A 21,400-nucleotide genomic window follows, 5' to 3' on the forward strand; every position below is an offset into this window, starting at 1 on the left:
AAACACCTCTCTGTATAATGCAATACAGTTCAACAGCACCATAAACCACTTCCTCCAGAATGTCCATACACAGTTGAATCAACACCTCTCTGAGTGTATATAAGGAAGGTTCACATGAACTGTCAAAGTAGGACAAGCCATTACAAGTTAAAGGTGCAATATGTAATATTGTATGTAATACTGGCAGCTAGCGGTTAAATAAGTTACCAAATGCACTACCAATTCAAAATACTGGACAGTCGTTTCCCCCGCCCCCTCCTGCCCAGACTCAAAGTTCACGGCGGTTGCCAGGCTGAGACCGCAGCATTCACAACAATGTTGCTAGACGCTTTTCTCACATAGCCAGACATTACTCCACAGCACAGTGGAGTAGCTAACGGTAGATGCTGGCTATATTGACAGTCATAAAAGCCCTTGCTCACGCGGAGCTCTGTAACCAACTGACAGACACACTTTTTCGGCTTAAAATGACAGTATGAACCGCTAAAAACACAACAACCTCACTGTCCTCTCCACACGCCAGTCAGGTACACTTCCTGGGCTTAGAATTACAATACGAAACGCTAAAAATACCACTACCTTGCCGACGGAACACACTTCATTGGCTTTGAATTACGGCAACAATCGCTAAACACACTGCTAACTCACAGTCCCCTCTTTCCGATTCTCGTGGTTTAAAATAACCGTTGTCAGCTCCAGCCACTGAAGAGGCTACACGCTGTAAACAGCCATGGGCTGCTTGCCTGGTCCTCCCGGTAACGTTAGCTAGCAGTTAGCAGGGTTAGCATGGCGGCGTTAGCCAGGACCAGTCGGGATCACTTTACTGGCTATGTCTCAATTGTTTTTGCGAGTAACCAACTCGGGTACTCTAGCTATATGATTCAATGTGAGTACACAAATGATGAAATGACAAAAAATGCCCATCCCTAGTAGCTGTGATAAATTAGCCTGAAGCTAATGCTTACCTGTTCAGGAGAAAATAAGCCAACACTGCGTCCTTTTAGGATCTAAGCTGTCTCCATCTTTCAAATACATCTCCAATATTTACCAGGGGGTTGTTACGTCTCTGGTCACACAACTGTTAGAAACATGCTGTTTTCTTTTTTTTATGTGATGTAGAATCTATCTCCGTTGATCCTGTTCGTTTGTTTGCTGCTTTCATGGCTGTACTACCGTTACAGCTGTAGCGTGCTGGGTTTACGTTTTTACAGGTATATCTGGCAACCCGGCCTGGCTGTCAAACTGGGCCGTTGATAACAACACACAGATCAAAACATAAACATAAATTCCGTAACGGAATGTAAATTTCAAAAAGAAAAAATACTGACATTAGCATTGTTGTCAGAAAAGATAGTATTTCAGTTTAACATGTTTCCTTAATATCTGATGAGGCATTGGTGTCATTTTTGGATTTATTACAGTACAAATATTACATATTGGACCTTTTAAAACCTTTAAATTTCACAATACATAGAATTTTGTAATAATGATCTGACACGTGATAAGCCACTTACTACAGGAAGTGGGTTTCCATCTAAATCATGCTGATAGTCATCTTAAAACTAGTTGCTGGACATTGCATTGCATTTCTACCACAACTACATGCAGAGATAAAATTGTTCAGATATAAGCTCAAATACCAAGTCATAATATTTTAGAGACTTCTTTTTTTTACTGTAAAACTACTACTCTACTTTTGTTTCCAGCAACTGACTTGATCAACAACCTGCTGCAAGTGAAGATGAGGAAACGCTACAGCGTGGACAAGAGTCTCAGCCACGTTTACTTACAGGTAGCATATAGAAACTACTTTCAAGAACACTCAAACACACGCACTGTGAAATACATAATTTAAAGTCTGACACTTTTTTTATCACACTTGCAGCACTTTTCCCAGATATGGTGACTGCCTATAACTTCAGTGGCAGAGCAGTACTTACATTAATTATTTATTTATTTATTTATTTATTTTTTTTTTACACTTTTGCAAACCCCCCAATAAAATCTGTGGCCTTTACAGAAAATGGCAAATACAACACCAGGGGCTAGATGTATAAATGCACAATGAACTAAAACCATGCGTATGCTTTTCCCCCCCACACATAAACTGGTATTATAAACAAAGAATGTGCCATGACAATGTGCGCACCTCACGTATGCTTCTGAACAGGCGTACACATTGTTTCAGCTGAGATAGCTGCGGGTGATTTGATGAGGAGGAGATTGAACAGAAGTTGAGAGACGAGTAACATTGTTTGTAGGTTGTTTGCCAAATTCACTGCTTGTGTTATTATGTTGTAAAATTCATTCAAAACTCATTTAAAGGCACATTTAAATTATTATTTATGATATGATGAATTCCATCATTCTTTTTATTTGCATTCTCCCTGTTACAATTATTTAATTTCATCCTAAATTGTGAAGAAATTTGTAAAGTCGGTTTCAACGCTATGAATGACTCATTAATCATCCTTCTGAAATTTAATAATGATGATGGTTGAGAATTATTGCAATTATGGTTTGCAGGAACAAATAAAAAGTGTCTTGTATCATTTTCTCAGAAGTAATCACACCAGTCTAGCGTCATTCAAGTTCTTACTCACTCACACACATACACACACACACACACACACACACACACACACACACACACACACACACAGGCTAAAGTGATTACCGGATGATATGCTATAAACACATAAAAGCCAATTTAATTTGAATCTAATTTCAAGGTTCCTGAAACTGAAATTTTATCCCCGTGCTTATTCCCGTTTCTCAGGACTATCAGACGTGGTTGGACCTGCGGGAGCTGGAGACTAAACTCGGTGGCCGTTACATAACCCATGAGAGTGATGACAGCCGCTGGCAAATGTTTGCCCGTGAACATACTCTGCCTTACCCCGCTCATCTTGTTCCTCCTCCTCCTGCGCCGGCCTCTGACGATGAGGAGGGCGGGGAGGATGCAGATGTGCAAGGCCTCACTGAGAGGGTCAGCATCCTCTGACCAGAGAAAGACAGAGGACTCAAGCGCATTTAGGAAGGAGGAAAAAAAAGTAAGGAGAGGGAGGGAGGATTGGCATGGTTAACCTAGAGCCTGAAAGAGACATGAAGAAATAGCTTTCAGCTGTTCAGACTTTCAAAGCATATTTGTGTGCTTGCACATAATTTTACAGCAATAAATCTAGTTGCTGTCCTCTCGCTTGAGGTCATCAAAACTGAATTCTGATCATTCACCTCGGCTGTTATTGGTCCTCTTTTTTTAATATTTTGACTCGTTACACTCTTTTAATGATGAAGACTGCTCGACTCTCTTTCACATCCTCTGTGCTGTTCACATGGGTAGAGTCTTCACAGATGAAATCAAACTTTAAATAAGAATTTCTCAGATGAATGAAGAGCAGCATGTTCGTTCCCTCCCACTGGAAGATGCATCAAAGTGATGCAGGAAATGTCACTTCACCCCATCGATAAACTTAACAATTTGGTGCAAGTGTGTTTTTTTTTTTTTTATTGAGGTGTATTTCTAAACAAATAGGTTTGTTTGAGTGAATATTGAAAATGAAACTGCCTCCCAATAAAAGAGAAGTAACGTTTGTTTTTTGTGTCATTTAATTGGGCTGACAGGAATTACAGTCCCTTTTATAAGTATGTCTTCGGTAAAGACCGGTCCAATCTCTTTTCGGTGCTTTACAGTGACAAAGGACTTCCTCTGTGCTGGTAATTACTAATGTGCAAGCATGGAGTCAAACCCATCTATGTTCACAAATGCATTCCCATTAATGCATGTCCTGTAGTGAAAGCTGGAGGTATTGATCTGCTCACAGCAAATCCTCTGTTAATTACCACTAGTTTTGAGCCACAATATGCTCTTAGAAAATATGTGATTAAAGATGTCTTTGTGGGTTTAAATGATCTCTAGCATGGGGCTGTTCATTACCGGAATTACCCAATCTCGCCCATCTCTGATGTCAAACAGTTGTCTATTTAAATGGTGAATAATATGTCCTGTACATGTGTACAATATTCATAAACCTGGTACTGCCAATGAAAGCAGATTTTTAAACCTGAGCAGGTTAATGGACCCCTCTTTTAAACAACGCGGTTCTTTGTTTACTGTTGTTAAGAAAAGCAGACCTCTCCCTATATGATGTAAGTGCATAGATGGACAGCTTGGGTTACTAAACTACGTTTTGGAGAGTGCGTGTAGTTTGATTATTGACTACCTGTCATGTCAATATGTTGCATGTTTCTGTGAAGTAGTAGAATATAAAAGTACAATATAAAACATGCTGTAGTTATGATGGTCTATTATCAGGGACGTGCACAGGTACGGGCTACTGTTGCCTGGGCAACTGCCCGTTTGCCCTGATTGGATTAGCTGCCCCTCTGGCGAAAGAGCCTAAATAAATGTTTCTTTCTTTCTTTTTCTTCTTCTTTTGCTGTTGTGGCTGAATTAATACGATAATACGCCCATCATTACTTAAGTTAAATCAAATTAAATTCACTATATCATTCAATCTTGCCTTCAGCAATGCCCTCTGCCCCCAGTCAAGTGACTTTGTTTATATTCTCACACACGGAGCAGCGCAAGCCCTTCTGCCTTCACCTGAGATTTTAAAGTTATGGAGATTATGACAAATGCCCTGTGAATAGTAACCAAAAAAAAGAGAAAGAGCTCAATGAAGCAGCTGTTTCCTTTTTTCCAGATTAGAGCAATTAGCCCCTTCAAATGTCTGTGCACGTCCCTGTCTATTATACACATGTGTAACCTGAAGTTTATATAGTTGTCAAATAAGCGTAGACTGTGTATAACATGTTTGAAGGATAATCCTAGCCTTGGTAACAGATAATACAAACCTTGAACAATATTCTTTTTTGTCTTGGATGTTTTCTTTATTCATCCGTGCATAACTGTCAACTAGAAATTGTAAATTTCAGCTTTTCGAGCGAGAAAACAACCACAACAGGGCAGTCATGGACATGAAATAATGATTCACTACTAAGATGTTTAAGAAGCAGAACTGTCACTCAGGTTTTCTATGTCGAAAGACAACTCAAGATTGGATAACATGAGACAAACAAAAAGGACCACTTAGTAAGCAGTAAAAAGGCATTGTTATTTTGACCCTTTCTGAAGAAATGATTATAACGGATATGTCGTTGCTAATTTCTGTTTCAATGTACTGCCATAAGGGCCAATGGAAATTTCAAGGATGCTTGCAACATGCCCTTAACATATGAAGGATTTATGTATGCATTTGAGTACACACACACACACACACACACACACACACACACACACACACACACACACACACACACACACACACACACAAAGATTACTTACAGCTTTCAGAGAACAAAGACCTGATTGTTTTACACATATTACACCTCACAGACTGAGAGGCACTCAAGAGGACCATGTGGTTATAGAGGCGAAGGTAGTGAATGGTCTTCCGTTCTGTGATAAACACACTTCAGCCAGCTGCTCTAGTGAAAGTACAACCTTGTTTCCTCCTACACTGCATCCATCATCATTGCTAAATAACACCAAAGTATACACTCTTTCTTTCTGTCAATTTCCTTTTATTTCTGTCAAGTGGCAGTTGTCACTATCCCATCAGCTACACTTCTCCAGACTACTGTCTTTGCACTGGCAAGTGGCAGTGGAGATCCTGCACTTAGTCAGCAAAAGCGATCCGAACCTCAGAGAGACTAGTAACCTGACACCAGCAATGAAGTCTCTAATTAGCTTAATCTAATTCTGCAAAAAGCAAAGATTTTCTAATTTGTCAGAGAAGGAAGCGAAGTCAATAAATCAAAAATTCCCTCTGAAAGTCTGGTCAGAGTGGAACATTTTGAGAGATGAAATAATGTGCTTTTCAAATTCAAAGTATATGCTCTCAGCTGCTATGGCAACAGGCTTCGTGAATGGCTTCAGGTTTTTAATTGAGTTTCCACCATAGATGGCAGCATTTGTAATATACGTAAACATAAAGAATGTTTACTCATCAAAAAGTGTACACTCAACAAATTAGATGTTTCTGTTATTGTTAGGGCTGGGCAACAATTAAAAGTTTTAATCGCGATTAATCACATTGTTATACGCAAAATCCAATAAGGAATTCAAAAGTAGTGTATAGTGCAATTTTATTTTAAATGTTCTGCCATATGAACGAAAGTGCCATAACATTTGTTCTGCAAACACTTAACATCAGCATTTTATTTATACAGTAGCAGATAAATAAAATATTTAGTGTAAATCTCAACTTAAACAATGTAATCAAAGCAAATACAAAATTAAAGCTTAATGCCTAATGTTAGTTTTGTGTGCTTAAGTATGCCTTCACAATAAAGATGACTGAAGAAGAGCGAGAAAGAGCTGCCAGGGCATTCATGTTATCCTGTTTGTTATATATATATATATATATATATATATATATATAAAAAAACTGCCCACAAAACCCTGAGTCACAATCATAACATTAAAACTCCAACTCCAAGGTAATTATGGTTTCCCCAGTGAGAGCAACAGTCGTCGCTTTTGCAGTCCTCTCCTTCTCAAACAACTCGTATATTCTTCTTGTGATGGTGCATCTTGAGGGAATCTCATGCCTGCCGTCATTTGTTGTGATTCTCAGACCGACTTCCTCCACAACACTAATCAGCCTGCAGTCTGTAGCTATCCACTTCTCTATGGCATTTGTTAGCTTCTCTTACCTTTGTTTATCTATACTTCTCCCACACGCTGCGCCACTGTTTGTTTCGTTGAATGATTTGCTGGTATCAACGGTGTGTATTGCATTTAGGTGATATTTCAGAATGGAAGTACTCCATCGCGCCGTCTGGAAGAACTTTTAAATGAAAATGGCCATGTAAAAGTTCCGTACCCTTCTCCATGTTTGTTGCTTTTTTTATCCGCCAGTTCTTTTCTTTTCCAGTTCCTGTAAGCACGGCAGCAGTCAGCAGACTTTTACAATAATAAAAGAAATAATAAAAATGCGCAATAAAATAATTGTCGGCGTTAATTAATTAATGAGTTAACGCGACAATAACGCGTTAACTTGCCCAGCCCTCGTTATTGTAAAATAAAAAATCTCATGAAAAGACCATAACTAACAATGTGTTAGTCTCTCTCTCTCTCTAATACAATATGATACTTTCCTATCCTAATTGCTCTCAGCCCATTGGTCCCCATCATGAAGACTTGAATGTTAAAAATAAGACACAAAATATATAGTTTAATAAAAAAAAAGTCAATTTAAAATACAGCTGGACACTATTTTTTTATTACTACTTGAGTACTAAGTGCTACTCAGACAGGAGTAAAGAGCACATTTGATGGGGACTATTTTCAGCAGTGGATTAATTCACATTTGGTGCTTTAGTGAATATTTCTAGCAGTAGAAAGTTGTATATGGGTCTGACCACCTCTGCAGTGTCTTATGTTTGCTGTGATTCGCCTCTGCTGACTCTGCAGGAGGATTGTTATTGTAACCTGGAACACTTGGGCTTCCCCAGGTTCCCACATCCTAATTATCCTTAAATTTGGATTGGTTTAATGAAGGACCATGTCATCTAGCACTCATTGATGTGTTTTGAATAGTTTTTGGACCCACTGCAACAGAGGAATAAGATATTTCAGGCTTTGGCTATGCATAGTATGATCATTTTATTGTTGGTTTTATAGAATAACACCACAATGAACTTTTAAGAAAAAAAAAACATTTAAATTAAAACCGTATTTATATAAATTTTCTATTTAATTTGCTTAGCAGACAGAAATGGCTAATAATGACTTTATTTCCACAGCCAGTGTTTTGTCATCCTACTGTGAGGAAATGTTTTATCATTACGTAATAGGTTAAAATCTTAAAATGAAATAATTCAAACCATCGATCTATACTACTCACTAAATGTCTCTGTTTTGTGTAATATTTTGTCTTGTTTCAGTGGAAATTACATGAAATTAAAAGAGTGTGTAGAAAACCCTCCCAAATGTGGAATGAAGTAAAAAAGGTTTTTCAGGGTTTTTACTTGTTGCCACTATCAAGTCAGCTCAGCTCAGTAATCCTGCTTCCTGAGATAACCTCAAACACTGTCAGTAAACATACAAAACAAAAACCTTGTTAGGTCTGGAAATGTTTTTCTGTAATCGTGTAACACGATCGCAAATTCTGATTGCACTTTCCTCATCAGTTGGTATGACTGCAGAACAATTGACCTGCAGTTTGCAGGAAGTACACTAAAAGGCTATGCCAGCTGCTGAGGTTGCCCTTGCACTAACACATAATGCATTTTGAATAGGGAATAACTCAACAGGGTAAAACAATTAGCAAAATTACAGAAAATTGCAGAGCATTTCCGGTTGTTAGACAGATGCAAAGCCAAAAGGTAGAGAAGAACTCTTATACATCACACAAGTCTTTCTTTGCAAAAACTAAATTAGAACTTTGTGAAAAATCAGTGGAAGGTATTCAATACTTAATCACAAAATTAAGAACTTAATAGTATCATATTAACAAAATCGTTGGCTGGATAAAGAGACACTTTTATGGTCCATTATACGTATAACAATTCCCTACAAATTTACAAAACCAAAAAAATAGACCAAGCAGGTAATGATTTTTTTTATTAATAAATGCATTTGTAAAATTATATTTGCATTGAAAATTTGCTATTTTTGTTTATTTTTCTGTTCATTATTACTTTTCTCTCACAGGGGATTTTTTGTATGAAGACAATTCATTTTCTACATGAAAACGTAATGATTAGGAATGAAAAATAGACAAGATGAGAAACACTCAGAAACTCTACAGGCTCAGCCTTAAAAATGTCAGCACACTTCACAAGTCTTGAACTAATACCTATCCCAAAATCTCAACTTTCAAGTTGTGCTTTTCAAATGTCAATTCAGTTTTCATGTGAAAGCTTTCCTTTAAAGAGGAACATACTGTACAGTGAGGTGATTGACCTTCTGGGGTCTGAGTGCAGTCTTGCTAAAAATGCTATCCATCCATTATCTGTAACCACTTATTCTATTCAGGGTTGCAGATCCTAGCGTTGACTTTGTGACCTTGAAGCTTTACTTCACACCTACGGGCAATTTAGAGTCTATAAAATGTTATGTTACCTTCAAAAGCAATCTAGCCAGAAGTTTGGGCAGGTTTGGTATCGAATCAGCAAGCATGCAAAATGACAATAAATAAAGCATTTTGGATGGCAATAAACAGTTGTTGTAGCCGGAAATTGTAATGCAAAGGGTTGTTATCATGTATTTTTGTGTACAGCAAAACAAACATTATATGTTGTACAGTAATCCGGAGCATTTTGGAATAGCCGACATTCAAACAGTATATCCATCATCCTAAAGAGCAGTGGTGTAGTCTACGTGATACGCAGGTATACGCAGTATACCCACTAGGAAATCTCCAGGATTTCCATATACCCACTAAAAATTTGCAATGATATGCAACAACATAGCATTGTGACAGAACTTTGACTTCAGATATTTGTATTCACAAATACAGGGTTGAGTAATGTGACAGCAAACTAAACTAACACTCCAGAACATGCAGAGAGACTTTTCTCATCTTTCATCGACCCGCTGAGCGCAGTGAGTAGTGTGTGGGTAGCGACCGGGGCCCAAATGCTCCGCCTACACTAACGCCAGTATCCTCCATTCACCGCACATTTAAGACAAATATACGTAGCTTATTTTATTTTGTCCTCGTTGCTTTGGGGTCAAGTTTTGTGAGCCAGGCTTAGGTCCCTGATGTGAAAGCCTCTTACTGCTTTATATTCCATTATATTTTTGATATTTTTTGAATGCCATTTGTGTTTTCCTTCTCATAGGATAAATGAAGGTATTTCCAACATAAATTGATGCATAAAAGTTTATCAGAATACAGGAAATGAAGTTTTATAACCCTGGGGGAGGACACTCTGACCCCACACTCTGATATGCCCCCCCCCCAAAAGTTATAATCTTTTAAGTTCATAATGTTTCCTTTTTTAATCCCCTACCACAGGTCTGCAAGGAAACACAACCAGGGGAAGCAAAAAAAAATTGATTTTGTACTAAAAAGTACCCTTGTAAAATACCCACATGATTTGAACAACACAGACTGCTAAAGCCTTATACTAACTTCAGCTGAACAACATTTTTCATTAAAAGAGGACTATGTATTTTGTCATCCATTTCTTCTACTGCAGGGTTGTGCAGCAATGTGGGAAATGTCCCTTTAACGTTCCTTGGTTTCCCTCGGTGCTAGTATTTATCCATGCAAAATCACAAAGGGGGGGGCGTTTTCCTTCCTTCCTGTTCCTTAAGGTCTCCGAATAGGGTATGTAACATTGGTTGGGTTGACTGTTAAGTGTACTGTAAGTGTTAAGTGTATTATTTATACATTATGTATTATTTACATTGCAATGTAAATGAAAACATAATTTATTAATATCAGGGAACATGCCTGCCACACTTGTAGTTCCCCGGTAACTAAACCATCAACTACCGCTGACATGACGGAGCACCACAACCTGCAGCTCGCGGTGCTCTGTACCCAGCGAACAGTCACGTTTTCTTGGGTAACTGAACCACCAACTACTGCTTACCTGGAGCACCACGACCAGCAGCTCGCGATGAAATGTGAAAAGTGCCAGCATTCTCTATACAGCCTGGAACACTGCATTTACGACCGTGGTTCATTTTCAATATCCTTGAAAAAAATTCCATACTTTCTTCTTTGTAATTACCGTGGAAGTACACAGAGCAGCGCGCAGCTAAACTAGTGTCTGAGATCTAAGCGACCTACATTCGGAACACCAGCTGGTCTCAGACCAGTGGTCTGTATGTAAATTTAGGGGCGTGACAAAGGTACAGCCACCGAGTTGACATCAACTATTAGCTTTGTTGGGATTCGCAGTCTCTTCCAGAGACACCTGCTTTTAAAAGTAACGTAAAAGTAACGAGTAAAGTAAAAAGTTACTTTCCATAGGGGGTAACTAAGTAAAGTAAAGGATTACTTTTTTAAGAAGTAACGAGTAACTTCCCCAACACTGCATAGGAAGGAGGTGTCAATGGGACTTTGAGGTTCTCTGTATGCCCATTTTACCCATCGAACTGTCGTTATTCAATTATGACAAGGTAAACTCAGGTTTGCATTTTATCACCCCTTTAATGTTTTGACTAAATCATGTGGCACTATCCTTTAAAGTTAATATTACAGTTATAATGAGCTAAACTGCCAGCTGAACTAGTATAAGTACCCACAAACACATTTACTAACCTGCAGAGCCAGAGTCTGAAAGACTCTCTTGGCCTCTATGGAAGCAGAAAAAGGTGATGTGGTGGAAGGGTGGTGAGGTTAGAAAGTCCATTTTGGAATATTTTACTGGCATTGGCAAATATTATTAAGCATTTGCTACTTCTAATCTTCCTCTTTCCCTCTCTGTTAAGTCTGTGTAGCGGACCGTAGGTATGCATTCTTGCTTGTAGGAAAATACACTACATTCACAGCTAGTGTAAATGTTTACTCAACACATTAACAGATCGGCTGCAGGCTTCCTTCACAGATTCTTTTGATAAACATAAAAAGAGCCTTGGATATTGCACTGGCATAGGGTTGTTACTGTTTCTGATAACCACACTGTTCAAAACACTGCCTGGTACAGAGCTTACAACATATAAATCAGGCTCAACTCACTTCTTAACTTGATGCTTTTTTTGTGTTTATTAGTGGAACGGTTGAAGTACTTCAGTTTTTTTTTTTACACTGATTCATATTGAAGTTGATTAGCCTAACTCTGCGTCAAAAGGAATTTAAACTGGGGAAAGCTGTTCTGAAGAAGTGAAAAATTCCCATTATGATACCTATTTACACTGGTTACACTAGGAAAAGACTCATATCAATGTGAAAGTTTAATGGGGAAATTCATGTAGCATGCCTTGTGGCTCTCTGCCCCAGAGTTTCAACTTCTCTTGAATACAGAACTCACAACACACTGATAGAGGACACTTTTTCTTTCTGTTTATGAGGATGTGGTGTTTCTCCCCACCCATAAAGCTACTTCCTCTGTGCACGTGTGCAGAACCTCCCTCCCTCCTCCTACATGTCTTCCCCTTTTTGTATTTCGTCTCATCCCTTCACCGCTGTCAATGGCAAGTGGAAAGTCATCTTAACCAGAACCAGACAAATCAGACAGTCAACAGAGAGAAAAAACACCGTAGTTATTATATTGGCTGATAATCATCTATTGTAGTAATCATTTAAGAGTACAATGTGGGACTGTAGTGGCTTGGCTGCATGTCAGCAGCTCTGAAGAGTCTCTTCTGAAGCTCGTCCTCTGACCCACCTGGACTGAACTCTGCCAAACTTGACGCAGCTCTCGAATGTGTCTGAAACTCTTCACCCACTGGACAGCTTTGTTTTACAATCAAGACTCATCTCTTACCAAAAACATCAGGTGAGGTCATCAATAATTGTCAGTTCTGGATTTAAGATGTCTGGAAATTATACTGGACACAAAAAGTAACACTGAAAAGGTTAACAATGTGAGGTATTTATTTTTTTATTGTTTTGTGAGCAGGGTTTTTAAGGTCTTAGTTTAGTTTGAAACCTCAGATTCTTTGCTTGTTTTATTTTCATCCCATGTGGACTGTTGTCAGCGGCATGCTCGAGGCTCTGTGAGTCAGAATTGCAAAAATAATTAGCCTAGAAATGTTGATTCTCTGCAGGGTTGAATGTTTTCTGTGGTTCTCCCACAAGTGCTGATCTCAACAGGCTGGAGAGTGCAGAAGAGAACAGCTTGACAAGAAGAAATAGTGGAAAATAACAGGAATATATTGCACAGCTGGACTGTGATACCTTTGAAACACAGCTTTGGTATTAGGGAGGCAAGCTATAAAACTTAAAATAAATCATATTTTTCCTTTTTTCTTGGAAGAGAAGATTTGGCATGTGCATAATACCGCTCTTTGAAAGCCTCACTGGTGACAAGGCTGTGTAATAAGAACCAGGCTTAGTTCCATTTATAATACAAACAAACACATAGTTGGCTCAGATGGATGAAAGGACAGACTGAAGCTTGGACCAGCTGTGTAATGTGTTAGGCTTATGTCATAAAATAGAAACAATGCTTTACATGTGAAAACAAGAACCCATATTAATTGTAAAAAGCATAGATGAAAGCAGAAGTAGAACCAACTATTCACAGTTTTTAGGCCCATTGTTAATAAGAGGGGAAAATGTGTGGTTGGCAACCAGACAGATGACTAAACAACAGCCAATAAACATTTTTAGAAATGGTATCAGATTTAAGAGCAAAACTTTCCGAGATGACTGTCAGTCTAGTTTCCCAACCCACATTATTTAACAAATCCTATGAATAAATGATTTAATCAAACCCATTTACACATGCACGCACCTGCACACATACGCAGGGAAACATTATCGTTCACTAAAGATGGTCCAACTCTAAATGGCTTCTCCATTATTAAGTTTGGATTGGAGAGCCTATCTCTGTCCAGACGCTAATGGCATTAGTTGCTTCCTGAGCCTATAAACACTGCTGGGCCAAGCCTAAGCGATAGAACAGAAGGTAGAGAGGAAACAAATATCAAAGAATGCCACTGTAATGCAGAAAAATAGACACAATATAGAGAACAGAGGTTTCCTTTCCTAATGCAATCTCAGAGAGAGTGACATATAAAAATCTTCAATGATGAAATGTAGGGTAACAATTTATAATAACCATCGCTAATAAATGGTAAATTGATAGTTAATTAAACCTAAATGAATAGTTATTTTACTGTTAACTAACAACAAATTGATAATTAATAAACTTTGCTAATTATAAGTTATGCTTTAATTTATGTTATTTTAAAAGATTATTGTTGTTCAAATCAAAACATTTTATATATTATATTAACTTTTTGTAAATGATTAAGAAATCGTTTGTGAACCGTCAGTAAACATAATTTGGATTTCTAATGTAAAGTTGCATCTGAAGAAAATAATACCTTGTTAATGGTTAATAAAGACTGTAAAGCATCTATAAACATTATTTAGATAACTATTATCAGTGCTCAAATAATAAAATAATCATCTCTTTTATTAGATCGCCAAATAAAGATCTAATGGGGCCAAATTAATGTTACTTGATGCTTTATAAACCATTTATTAATCATTACCTTATTAGTTGCAACTTTATAATAGCCATTCAAATAATGTTTTTAGACAGTTTACAAAACAATTATTAACCACTGACAAAGTATTACCTATCTATCTGAAGTTATAAACTTATTAGTGTATATGACACTGAACTAATGATAAAATAACATTAATTATAACATTACTAATAAGTAAAAAAAGAAAATTATAAATCATAATTTCATTGTCTTTATACACTAAAATATCTATTAAATAAAGATTAATTAACTATCAATTTACCATTTATTAGTGATGGTTATTATAAAGTGTGTTTCCAAATTTAGCTGTGCCATTACATAAATGATGTGATTGGCTAGAGTGGAATCATTTATAAAGGAAAATGCATGACATTTTTGCCACACAGAAGTTGAAGCAATAAGGAGGGGATTTTGGCAATCACAGTTTCTGTTTGTACCGTGGGTGCAAACCGTTATCGTCAGGGAGAATGACTAAGCCTGTATCTTCTCTAGGGGGGGACTTTGACTCTCTGCCTAAGCATCAGAGCCAAACTACCTCATATTCAGAAACATCAGAGGAAAACCAAATGATTTTATCTCTTTAGCTCGTTGAACCACGAAATAGGATGGGGGATACAAAATGTCCAAGATGTACTATGAATTTTTTACGGTATTGAGTAAGCTCATGTTGCCTGTGTCACTTTTACTCAGTCAAACTGACAAACTCTGAATGTGAAAGTCTTTTTTTACAGGTGAATTTCTAACCAGGAAAGTGAAAGAAAACTAAAGGAACAATGAACGTCACAGTCACAACACCAGCAACAACCACAAACTCAACTGTGTGTGTTCAAATTGGCCAGAGCGCCATTAATGTCTTCCTGATGTCTATTTACATCCTGGCTTTTATCTTTGGTTTGATCTTCAACGTGCTGACCCTGGGCCCCATTTGCCAACAAGTGCGGCGGCAAAACGTTCTGGGCATATTTTTGCTCAACCTGTCCCTCTCCGACATGTTTTTCATCTTCACTATGCCCCTTTGGATCAATTATTACATGCAGGACCACCACTGGAAGCTAGGGGCTATCTCTTGCGGCATAGCTGGCTTCTTCTACTACTCCAACATGTACATCAGCATCTACATGCTCTGCTGTATATCCGTGGACCGCTGCCTAGTGGTCACCTACCCACTCCGCTTCAAGACCCACCGTACATCATGCTACGCCTGGGCACAGTGTGCCACTGTTTATGTTGTAGTGATGGCGCTACACATCATGGTACTGGTATATGACAATCTCGCTGACCCCCATGATGAAGAAAACAACAATGACCGTTGTTATGAGACTTACCCCATGCAGAAACCTGTCGCCCTGTTCAACCTGCTCAGAGTGGGCATTGGCTTCCTGCTGCCCCTGCTGGTGTTGACAGTGAGCTACTGGAGGGTGCTGGCCACTGTGGGCCAGAGTCCCGGCCTGAGCGCCCAGGCGAAGAAGAAGGTCCGCCTGCTGTCCTTTGGGGTGATTGGGATCTTCTCAATTTGCTTTGCTCCATATCACATTCTCCTGCTCATACGCTCACTAGTATTCTACAGTGATGACAAACTAGATCCCCAAGGAAGTTACTGTCAGTTTGAACAAAAAATGCACTTTTTATTCTCATGTACGCTGGCACTGTCCAGTCTGAACTGCGTGGTGGACCCTGTGCTGTATGTGTTGGTCAGTAATGGAGTCCAGGAGGAGGTGAAACTGTGCTGGAGGAGGCGTAAAGTGACAGAGGCTGGGAACTGTACATTTTCTTCAAACATCAGAGGAAAGTCTAATACTAACTTAATATGACAAGTAAGCTGTATTTGGGTGGATAAGTGCGCCTGTGCATTTGTATGTGTGCGTATGTGAATACACAATTATGCAAAATACTGTCGCTGTTTTGTTTTTTCATCAGATCATTGAGGGGTGAGCCTTTACAATGACATTGAGTCTGGTTTGTGGCTGTTTAAATGCAAGTCTGCATTTTCAGAGTTAGCGAGTAAGAAGCAGAAATATTTACATCCCATAATCAACCTTTTGTGTACAGACAATCAAACATTCTTTGAGAGAACCACATTGTCGCTATTTTTTTCTTTTTCTTCCTCATATCCTGCATAGAGTAGAGGAGTGGGTTGAGTAACATCTGTCTCAGAGCTCTGTAATTGGATTGTATTCCCAGGCAGGTACTGCTTTCCCAAGAGCTCTTCAGTGGCACTTCTGGTTTGTAGCTGGACACTGCTGGAGTTGAAGAGCACTTGTGCCTTCTTTCCAATCTATACAAGGATTTTGTGATTGTGATTGCATGACCCTGGTATAGCTAAAAGTGCCACAAAGAAGGCATTTATTAGCATGACCTTGTGCCTTTATTGTCTAACCGTCAGTGGAACATGTTGAATGTAAAACAAAATAAACCAGTTGTTTGAGCAGATGCTCGACTTTTAGGTTGTTTATGAAGAAAACTCTTGATGATCAATCTGCAGTAGGTATTTTATACATTTCCACAGGGAGGGAAGGCCTTAGGAAATAATAAGCCCATGTGTGTGTGCGTTGTGTGAGAGACAAGAGTCTAATATTCGCCAAAATGTCTAAAAAAAGGTGAAGAAGACAGGTATAGCAAAAAGAAAGAGAGAGGGAGGGAGAAAGTAAATCGACAAGATACTGTTATGGCTTTGTTTTGTATTTGATCCATTATTCATACAGTGGCTTTCTCATTCATCAATAGTGCTATAGTGCATATCGATACATCACCAACTGAGCACTTGGCACATAACCAGCATGAACCCTGAGGGTGTTACATGTTCTTTCCTTTAAAAGCCTTTACTGCTGAGTCATTAGTCAGTATATGGAGACAGGGTGTATATAGCATATACAGCTGTCTCCTGAAAATCCCACTCATATAATATTAAAATGTTTTATCTTAGTGCAGTACGCTTTAGTGGAAATGTGACTGCTGCCTGGATTATGTTAACTGGCAATATTTCTTTTGCAGTCCATGATGAGCAGGGATAATGTAGTAAAACAAATGAAATATGTTGCAAGTGAACATTTTCCATCTTTCATTAAAATGTTTTCTTATTATATTGATAAAATACGAGTGGCATAACTTTCTTTCAAACTGTGATTTTCTTTTAGGGGGACTGGGTTGCCCTCAAGCTCATTGTTGCTCAATGTTAAATACTTAGTTAGTAAATTCTATATTATTCTTATTTTCAATAAATCCCATAAAAAAACCAAACCCAATGAATGAATACAGTACATACTATACAAGTGTAGTAGTGTAGTGTAATATGTGTAGTCAAGACCTGATATGCCTTATTCCTCTATGCCTCTGTTGTTTTCCAAAAATTATAAAAAAAAAAAAAAAACATCATTAATGAGCCATGAGCAAGAAACGTGTTCCTTCATTATCATGAACATGGGCAATATAGTTTATTTTGAGTCAATTCCACATAAATTAGCCTGCTGCCAGAAACACTTACTAGAGCAAAGTATGTGTTAATCCCCCGCTGAAAATAGTCCTAATAACAAATGCAAGATTTACTCCTGTTTGAGTAATGTTTTATAAAAAACTACAGTGCCCCCCTGTTTTAAGAATGTACATAATTGTGACCTTTCAGGTTTTACGCGTTCAGGAACAAATGGGCCACAGACAGTTTAGGGAAATTGGAACGTATTGAGAGATGGACTAATGCATTGTTAGTTTCGGTCCGCTCATGGAATTTCTTGACAAAAAGGAAAATATAGAATAATGCTAGCCTTGCAAAACAAGCCACGGCTGGGAACGATTTATCTGCCACATCAGATTCTGGGGTTTCATCAGGTCAAGAGACAGCTTTGCTTCGTGGACAGTTAAGTGGAAAAAAAGAAGAAGAAAAAAATTATATAAATTCACGAGGGGTTCCCAAAAGATGTCCTTCCCTCCCTCACTCCATTATTTCACCTTAATACTCTTTCCAGTCAAAGTTCGAAGCAATTTGAACAAGCACTACTTGAAAAGGTGATTGGACTCCATATTTGCAAATGATAAAAAACACAGTCAAGTTTAAATAAATTATCCAAAGCTGCAGTCCATCATCCAGTGCCATTAGATCCAAGATATTACAGGTCTTTTTCCCTAGACTCAGCTTTTGATGAGCTATCTCAGGCTGTAGCCAGACTCCGGAAAATCAATATGGTTTCATTGATTAGCTGTTCCAACTCAAAACACAGGGTTGGTCTAAATGCATTAAAGCTATTCTTAGCTAAGTTATTATAGTGTTGATTTGAGTATTGTGACACGTACAAAACAGCGCTCAATATAAAGTAATTTTTAATTTCCCCTTCCATGATGAGCAATCCCTTCTAATTAATATTTAAATTGCTGCTCTCCTGTTGCCCGCTGTGTTGTTAAGTGTGTCTTAAATGAAACACTGAGTCTTAATTATATCAAACTCAATTTGTCTAAATCCTAAAAGTCCATCATTAGATTTGATATTTAATTTGCAAAACAAATGTAATTGTCACTGTGTAATGTAACTACAGTCATGCAGGCTGCCACAATTGAATTGAATCACCTTATTCAAACCTAAGTCATAAATGTTTTACCTTTGATTTGTGAGTGTACATTGGTGTTTCTTGTACAGTATGTGTTCAAGTGTTTCTTACGTTTTGCCCACCCCATTTACAAACAAGAGGGTGGTAAAATGTTAGCAACACAATTTAGTATAATGCAGCCCAGTACAACGCCACACTAACATCTAACTGCTGTGTAAAGGTAAAATATGTGGCTGAGCTGTTGTACTGGATAGCAATAGATTATATACATTATACACACACACACACACACACACATTCATGTATGTATCGGTGAAGAGTAAAGAAAATCTACTTGCAATAGTTTTCAGGCTATCATTTAGGATGTGTTGTAAGTTACAAAGTTACAAAATAAAAACACAATTTCCCCCCCCCCACAGTTTTAATTCACAGACAGAAATTAAAAAGAACTGAACATAGCATATAAACCAGCTTAAATATAAAGTCTGCTTTTACAGTGTGTTTGCACATGCAAGTGGTTAAGTAAATTTTTTTGTTTTTCTCATTTTCGTGCTCAAAAACACATAAAGAAACATGAAAACAAACATCAGTGCCAGTTATTTAGCCAATTACCATAAACCCCATACATTTATCAAAACAATATATTGTTTTAAATAACAAGAAAGCATAATTGTGATTATGTTTTATTTTATGGATTAGCATGCTCTTCATGATATCTGAACTATGGATTTACACCACCATGACTGGATTTGCTATGGATTTGCACTGCAGCAATACCAAATATTGCTGCAGTGTAAATCCATAGCAAATCCAGTCATGGTGGTAATTTCATGGTTCAGTTTACTCAAAATAATTGCCTTCAGTTTTTTTTCAATATCTTCTTTTAATTTGACACCTTTTCACTCCACTAACTTCACTTGGAAAACTTGTCACAGCACATCATTTAAGGTGTTTTAATTGTCAAGTGGAGTCCAGGGGAAAAGCATGTCTAAATCCTCACTCTAAGGAGCTTTGTTTATGCAGCTCTCAGCCTTATCCAAATAATTGAAGTGGCTGAGAAATTTTTTTCCAAATAGGGCAAAAATACCTCTTGTGTGTTTTCTTCTTCTTTCGTTTGCACTATGCATTGCAAGATTTCTGACAGCTCAGTATAAAGGCATCATCTGCTTGTTACTGATGAGTATGAGAGGCAGAATAATAATACTGTATTATTGGATTTTTCCATCCGCAGTGTAATAATGTTGCTTTGATTACATTGCACAATATGTCTGTTCTTTGTTTATTTTGGTCCTTATAGACAAAAATGATGAAGATAGGTCTCCTTCTGTTTTTGAGCCCAATATGATATTACACTAATGAAACTAATGAAAAATGTTGCATCTATGTTGTCCTCAGAAAGTCAGCTGGATATGTTGCCGCCATAGACTGTATAAAATATGGACATAGTCTCTAATAAATATTTTTAAATTAGGCTTTATGTAAACGTTACATTGCCTGTAGGCAAGTCATAGATAAGAGTCTGCTGTCACAGCGTCTTGGAAAGCTTCTTTACTATCTTTAGTCTATATCCACGACATTCCACTTCCGGGATTACTCCGTTGCCGCTGTTTCGGTCGGATATCCGTTACCTTCTGGTTTCTTTGTGTTGGAATTTTAAACTCCGGTCGATTTATGAGGACTATGGTTAACCTTTTCTCAGATCTCTGAAGGGAAAATCCAGACAGCTAGCTATACTATCTGTCCAATCTGAGTTTTTGTTGCACGACTAAAACAACTTTTGAACGTACACATGTTCCACCAAACAAGTTCCTTCCCGAGGCTATTTTTGCAGCGGCACTGCTTAGCGCCGCCCAAGACAATTGTGTTTGGTTTAAAGAAATGCCCACTTTGTGTGCTAGACTTAGCTTTATACAATTTAAAACTATTCATAGAGCTCATATCTCAAAGTCAAAACTTTCTAAAATATATCCCAATGTTTCAGATTTGTGTGATAAACGTAAACTTTCACCATGCAACCTTAACCACATGTTTGCACTGTGTCCCAAGTTACAGAACTTTTGGAATTCTTTCTTTAAAATAGTGTTTGATGTCCTAGGGGTCAAATTGGCAGTTTGCCCTTTGATTGCAATCTTTGGTGTTCCATCTCAGTTTCAGCCTTTGAGCCGTAGACAGGCTGATGCTGTAGCTTTTGCATCTCTCCTCGCTAGGCGCAGAATGCTGTTATCTTGGACCTCCTCACAACCTCCTTCTATTTCTGTCTGGCTCAAAGACTTGGCCTTTTTTTTAAAATTTGAAAAAATTAAGTACAATATCAGAGGTAGGGGAGAATCTTTTGGCAAAAAATGGCAACAATTTATTACATTCTTTAATGATTTACCAACCCTATACGTGGATTGAGGCGTTTTTTTTTTTTTTGTGCTAATACCATCTCAATTTTGCATATATCCTTGCTTGTATGTAGATGCTTTATTGTACTGGTATGCAAATATGTAATTGTTTGTATGTATATATATATATATATATATATATATATATATATATATATATATATATATATATATATATTTTTTTTTTTTCTTTTGGATCTTCAGACATACAGTTTATCAGATTGGGGTTTCCTTGTTGGGGCTGGGTAGGGTTGATTATGGTGGTGGCGTGGTTTAAAGTGTAAAATGCA

General features: G+C 37.8%; 2 protein-coding genes across 4 annotated transcripts in view; both read left to right on the forward strand.

Moving 5' to 3' along the window:
• The window catches only part of prkd2 (protein kinase D2), a 46,177-nt gene extending 41,309 nt beyond the window's left edge, over positions 1-4,868 (forward strand). For both annotated transcript variants that reach the window (XM_028573679.1, XM_028573678.1), the window contains exons 19-20: positions 1,707-1,792; positions 2,780-4,868. In XM_028573679.1, the coding sequence (XP_028429480.1) occupies positions 1,707-1,792; positions 2,780-3,004 (311 nt within the window). In that variant the 3' untranslated portion in view covers positions 3,005-4,868. The remainder of the gene's footprint in view (positions 1-1,706; positions 1,793-2,779) is intronic.
• Positions 4,869-12,149: 7,281 nt separating this feature from the next.
• Positions 12,150-17,189, forward strand: gpr184 (G protein-coupled receptor 184). 2 transcript variants are annotated; one of them, XM_028573614.1, is made up of 2 exons: positions 12,150-12,465; positions 14,907-17,189. In XM_028573614.1, the coding sequence occupies exon 2, from the start codon at positions 14,962-14,964 to the stop codon at positions 15,997-15,999; it is 1,038 nt and encodes a 345-aa protein (XP_028429415.1). In that variant the 5' UTR covers positions 12,150-12,465; positions 14,907-14,961; the 3' UTR covers positions 16,000-17,189. The 2 variants fall into 2 exon arrangements, with proteins under 2 accessions (XP_028429415.1, XP_028429414.1); XM_028573613.1 differs by having other exon boundaries at positions 14,920-17,189.
• Positions 17,190-21,400: the final 4,211 nt, after the last annotated feature.

This window comes from Perca flavescens, chromosome 3 (genome assembly GCF_004354835.1).
Source record: "Perca flavescens isolate YP-PL-M2 chromosome 3, PFLA_1.0, whole genome shotgun sequence".
NCBI lineage: Eukaryota > Metazoa > Chordata > Actinopteri > Perciformes > Percidae > Perca > Perca flavescens.

Excerpts from the sequence above, each read along its gene's own strand:
- gpr184 (XM_028573614.1), top strand. The coding sequence starts at position 14,962 with ATGAACGTCACAGTCACAACACCAGCAACAACCACAAACTCAACTGTG.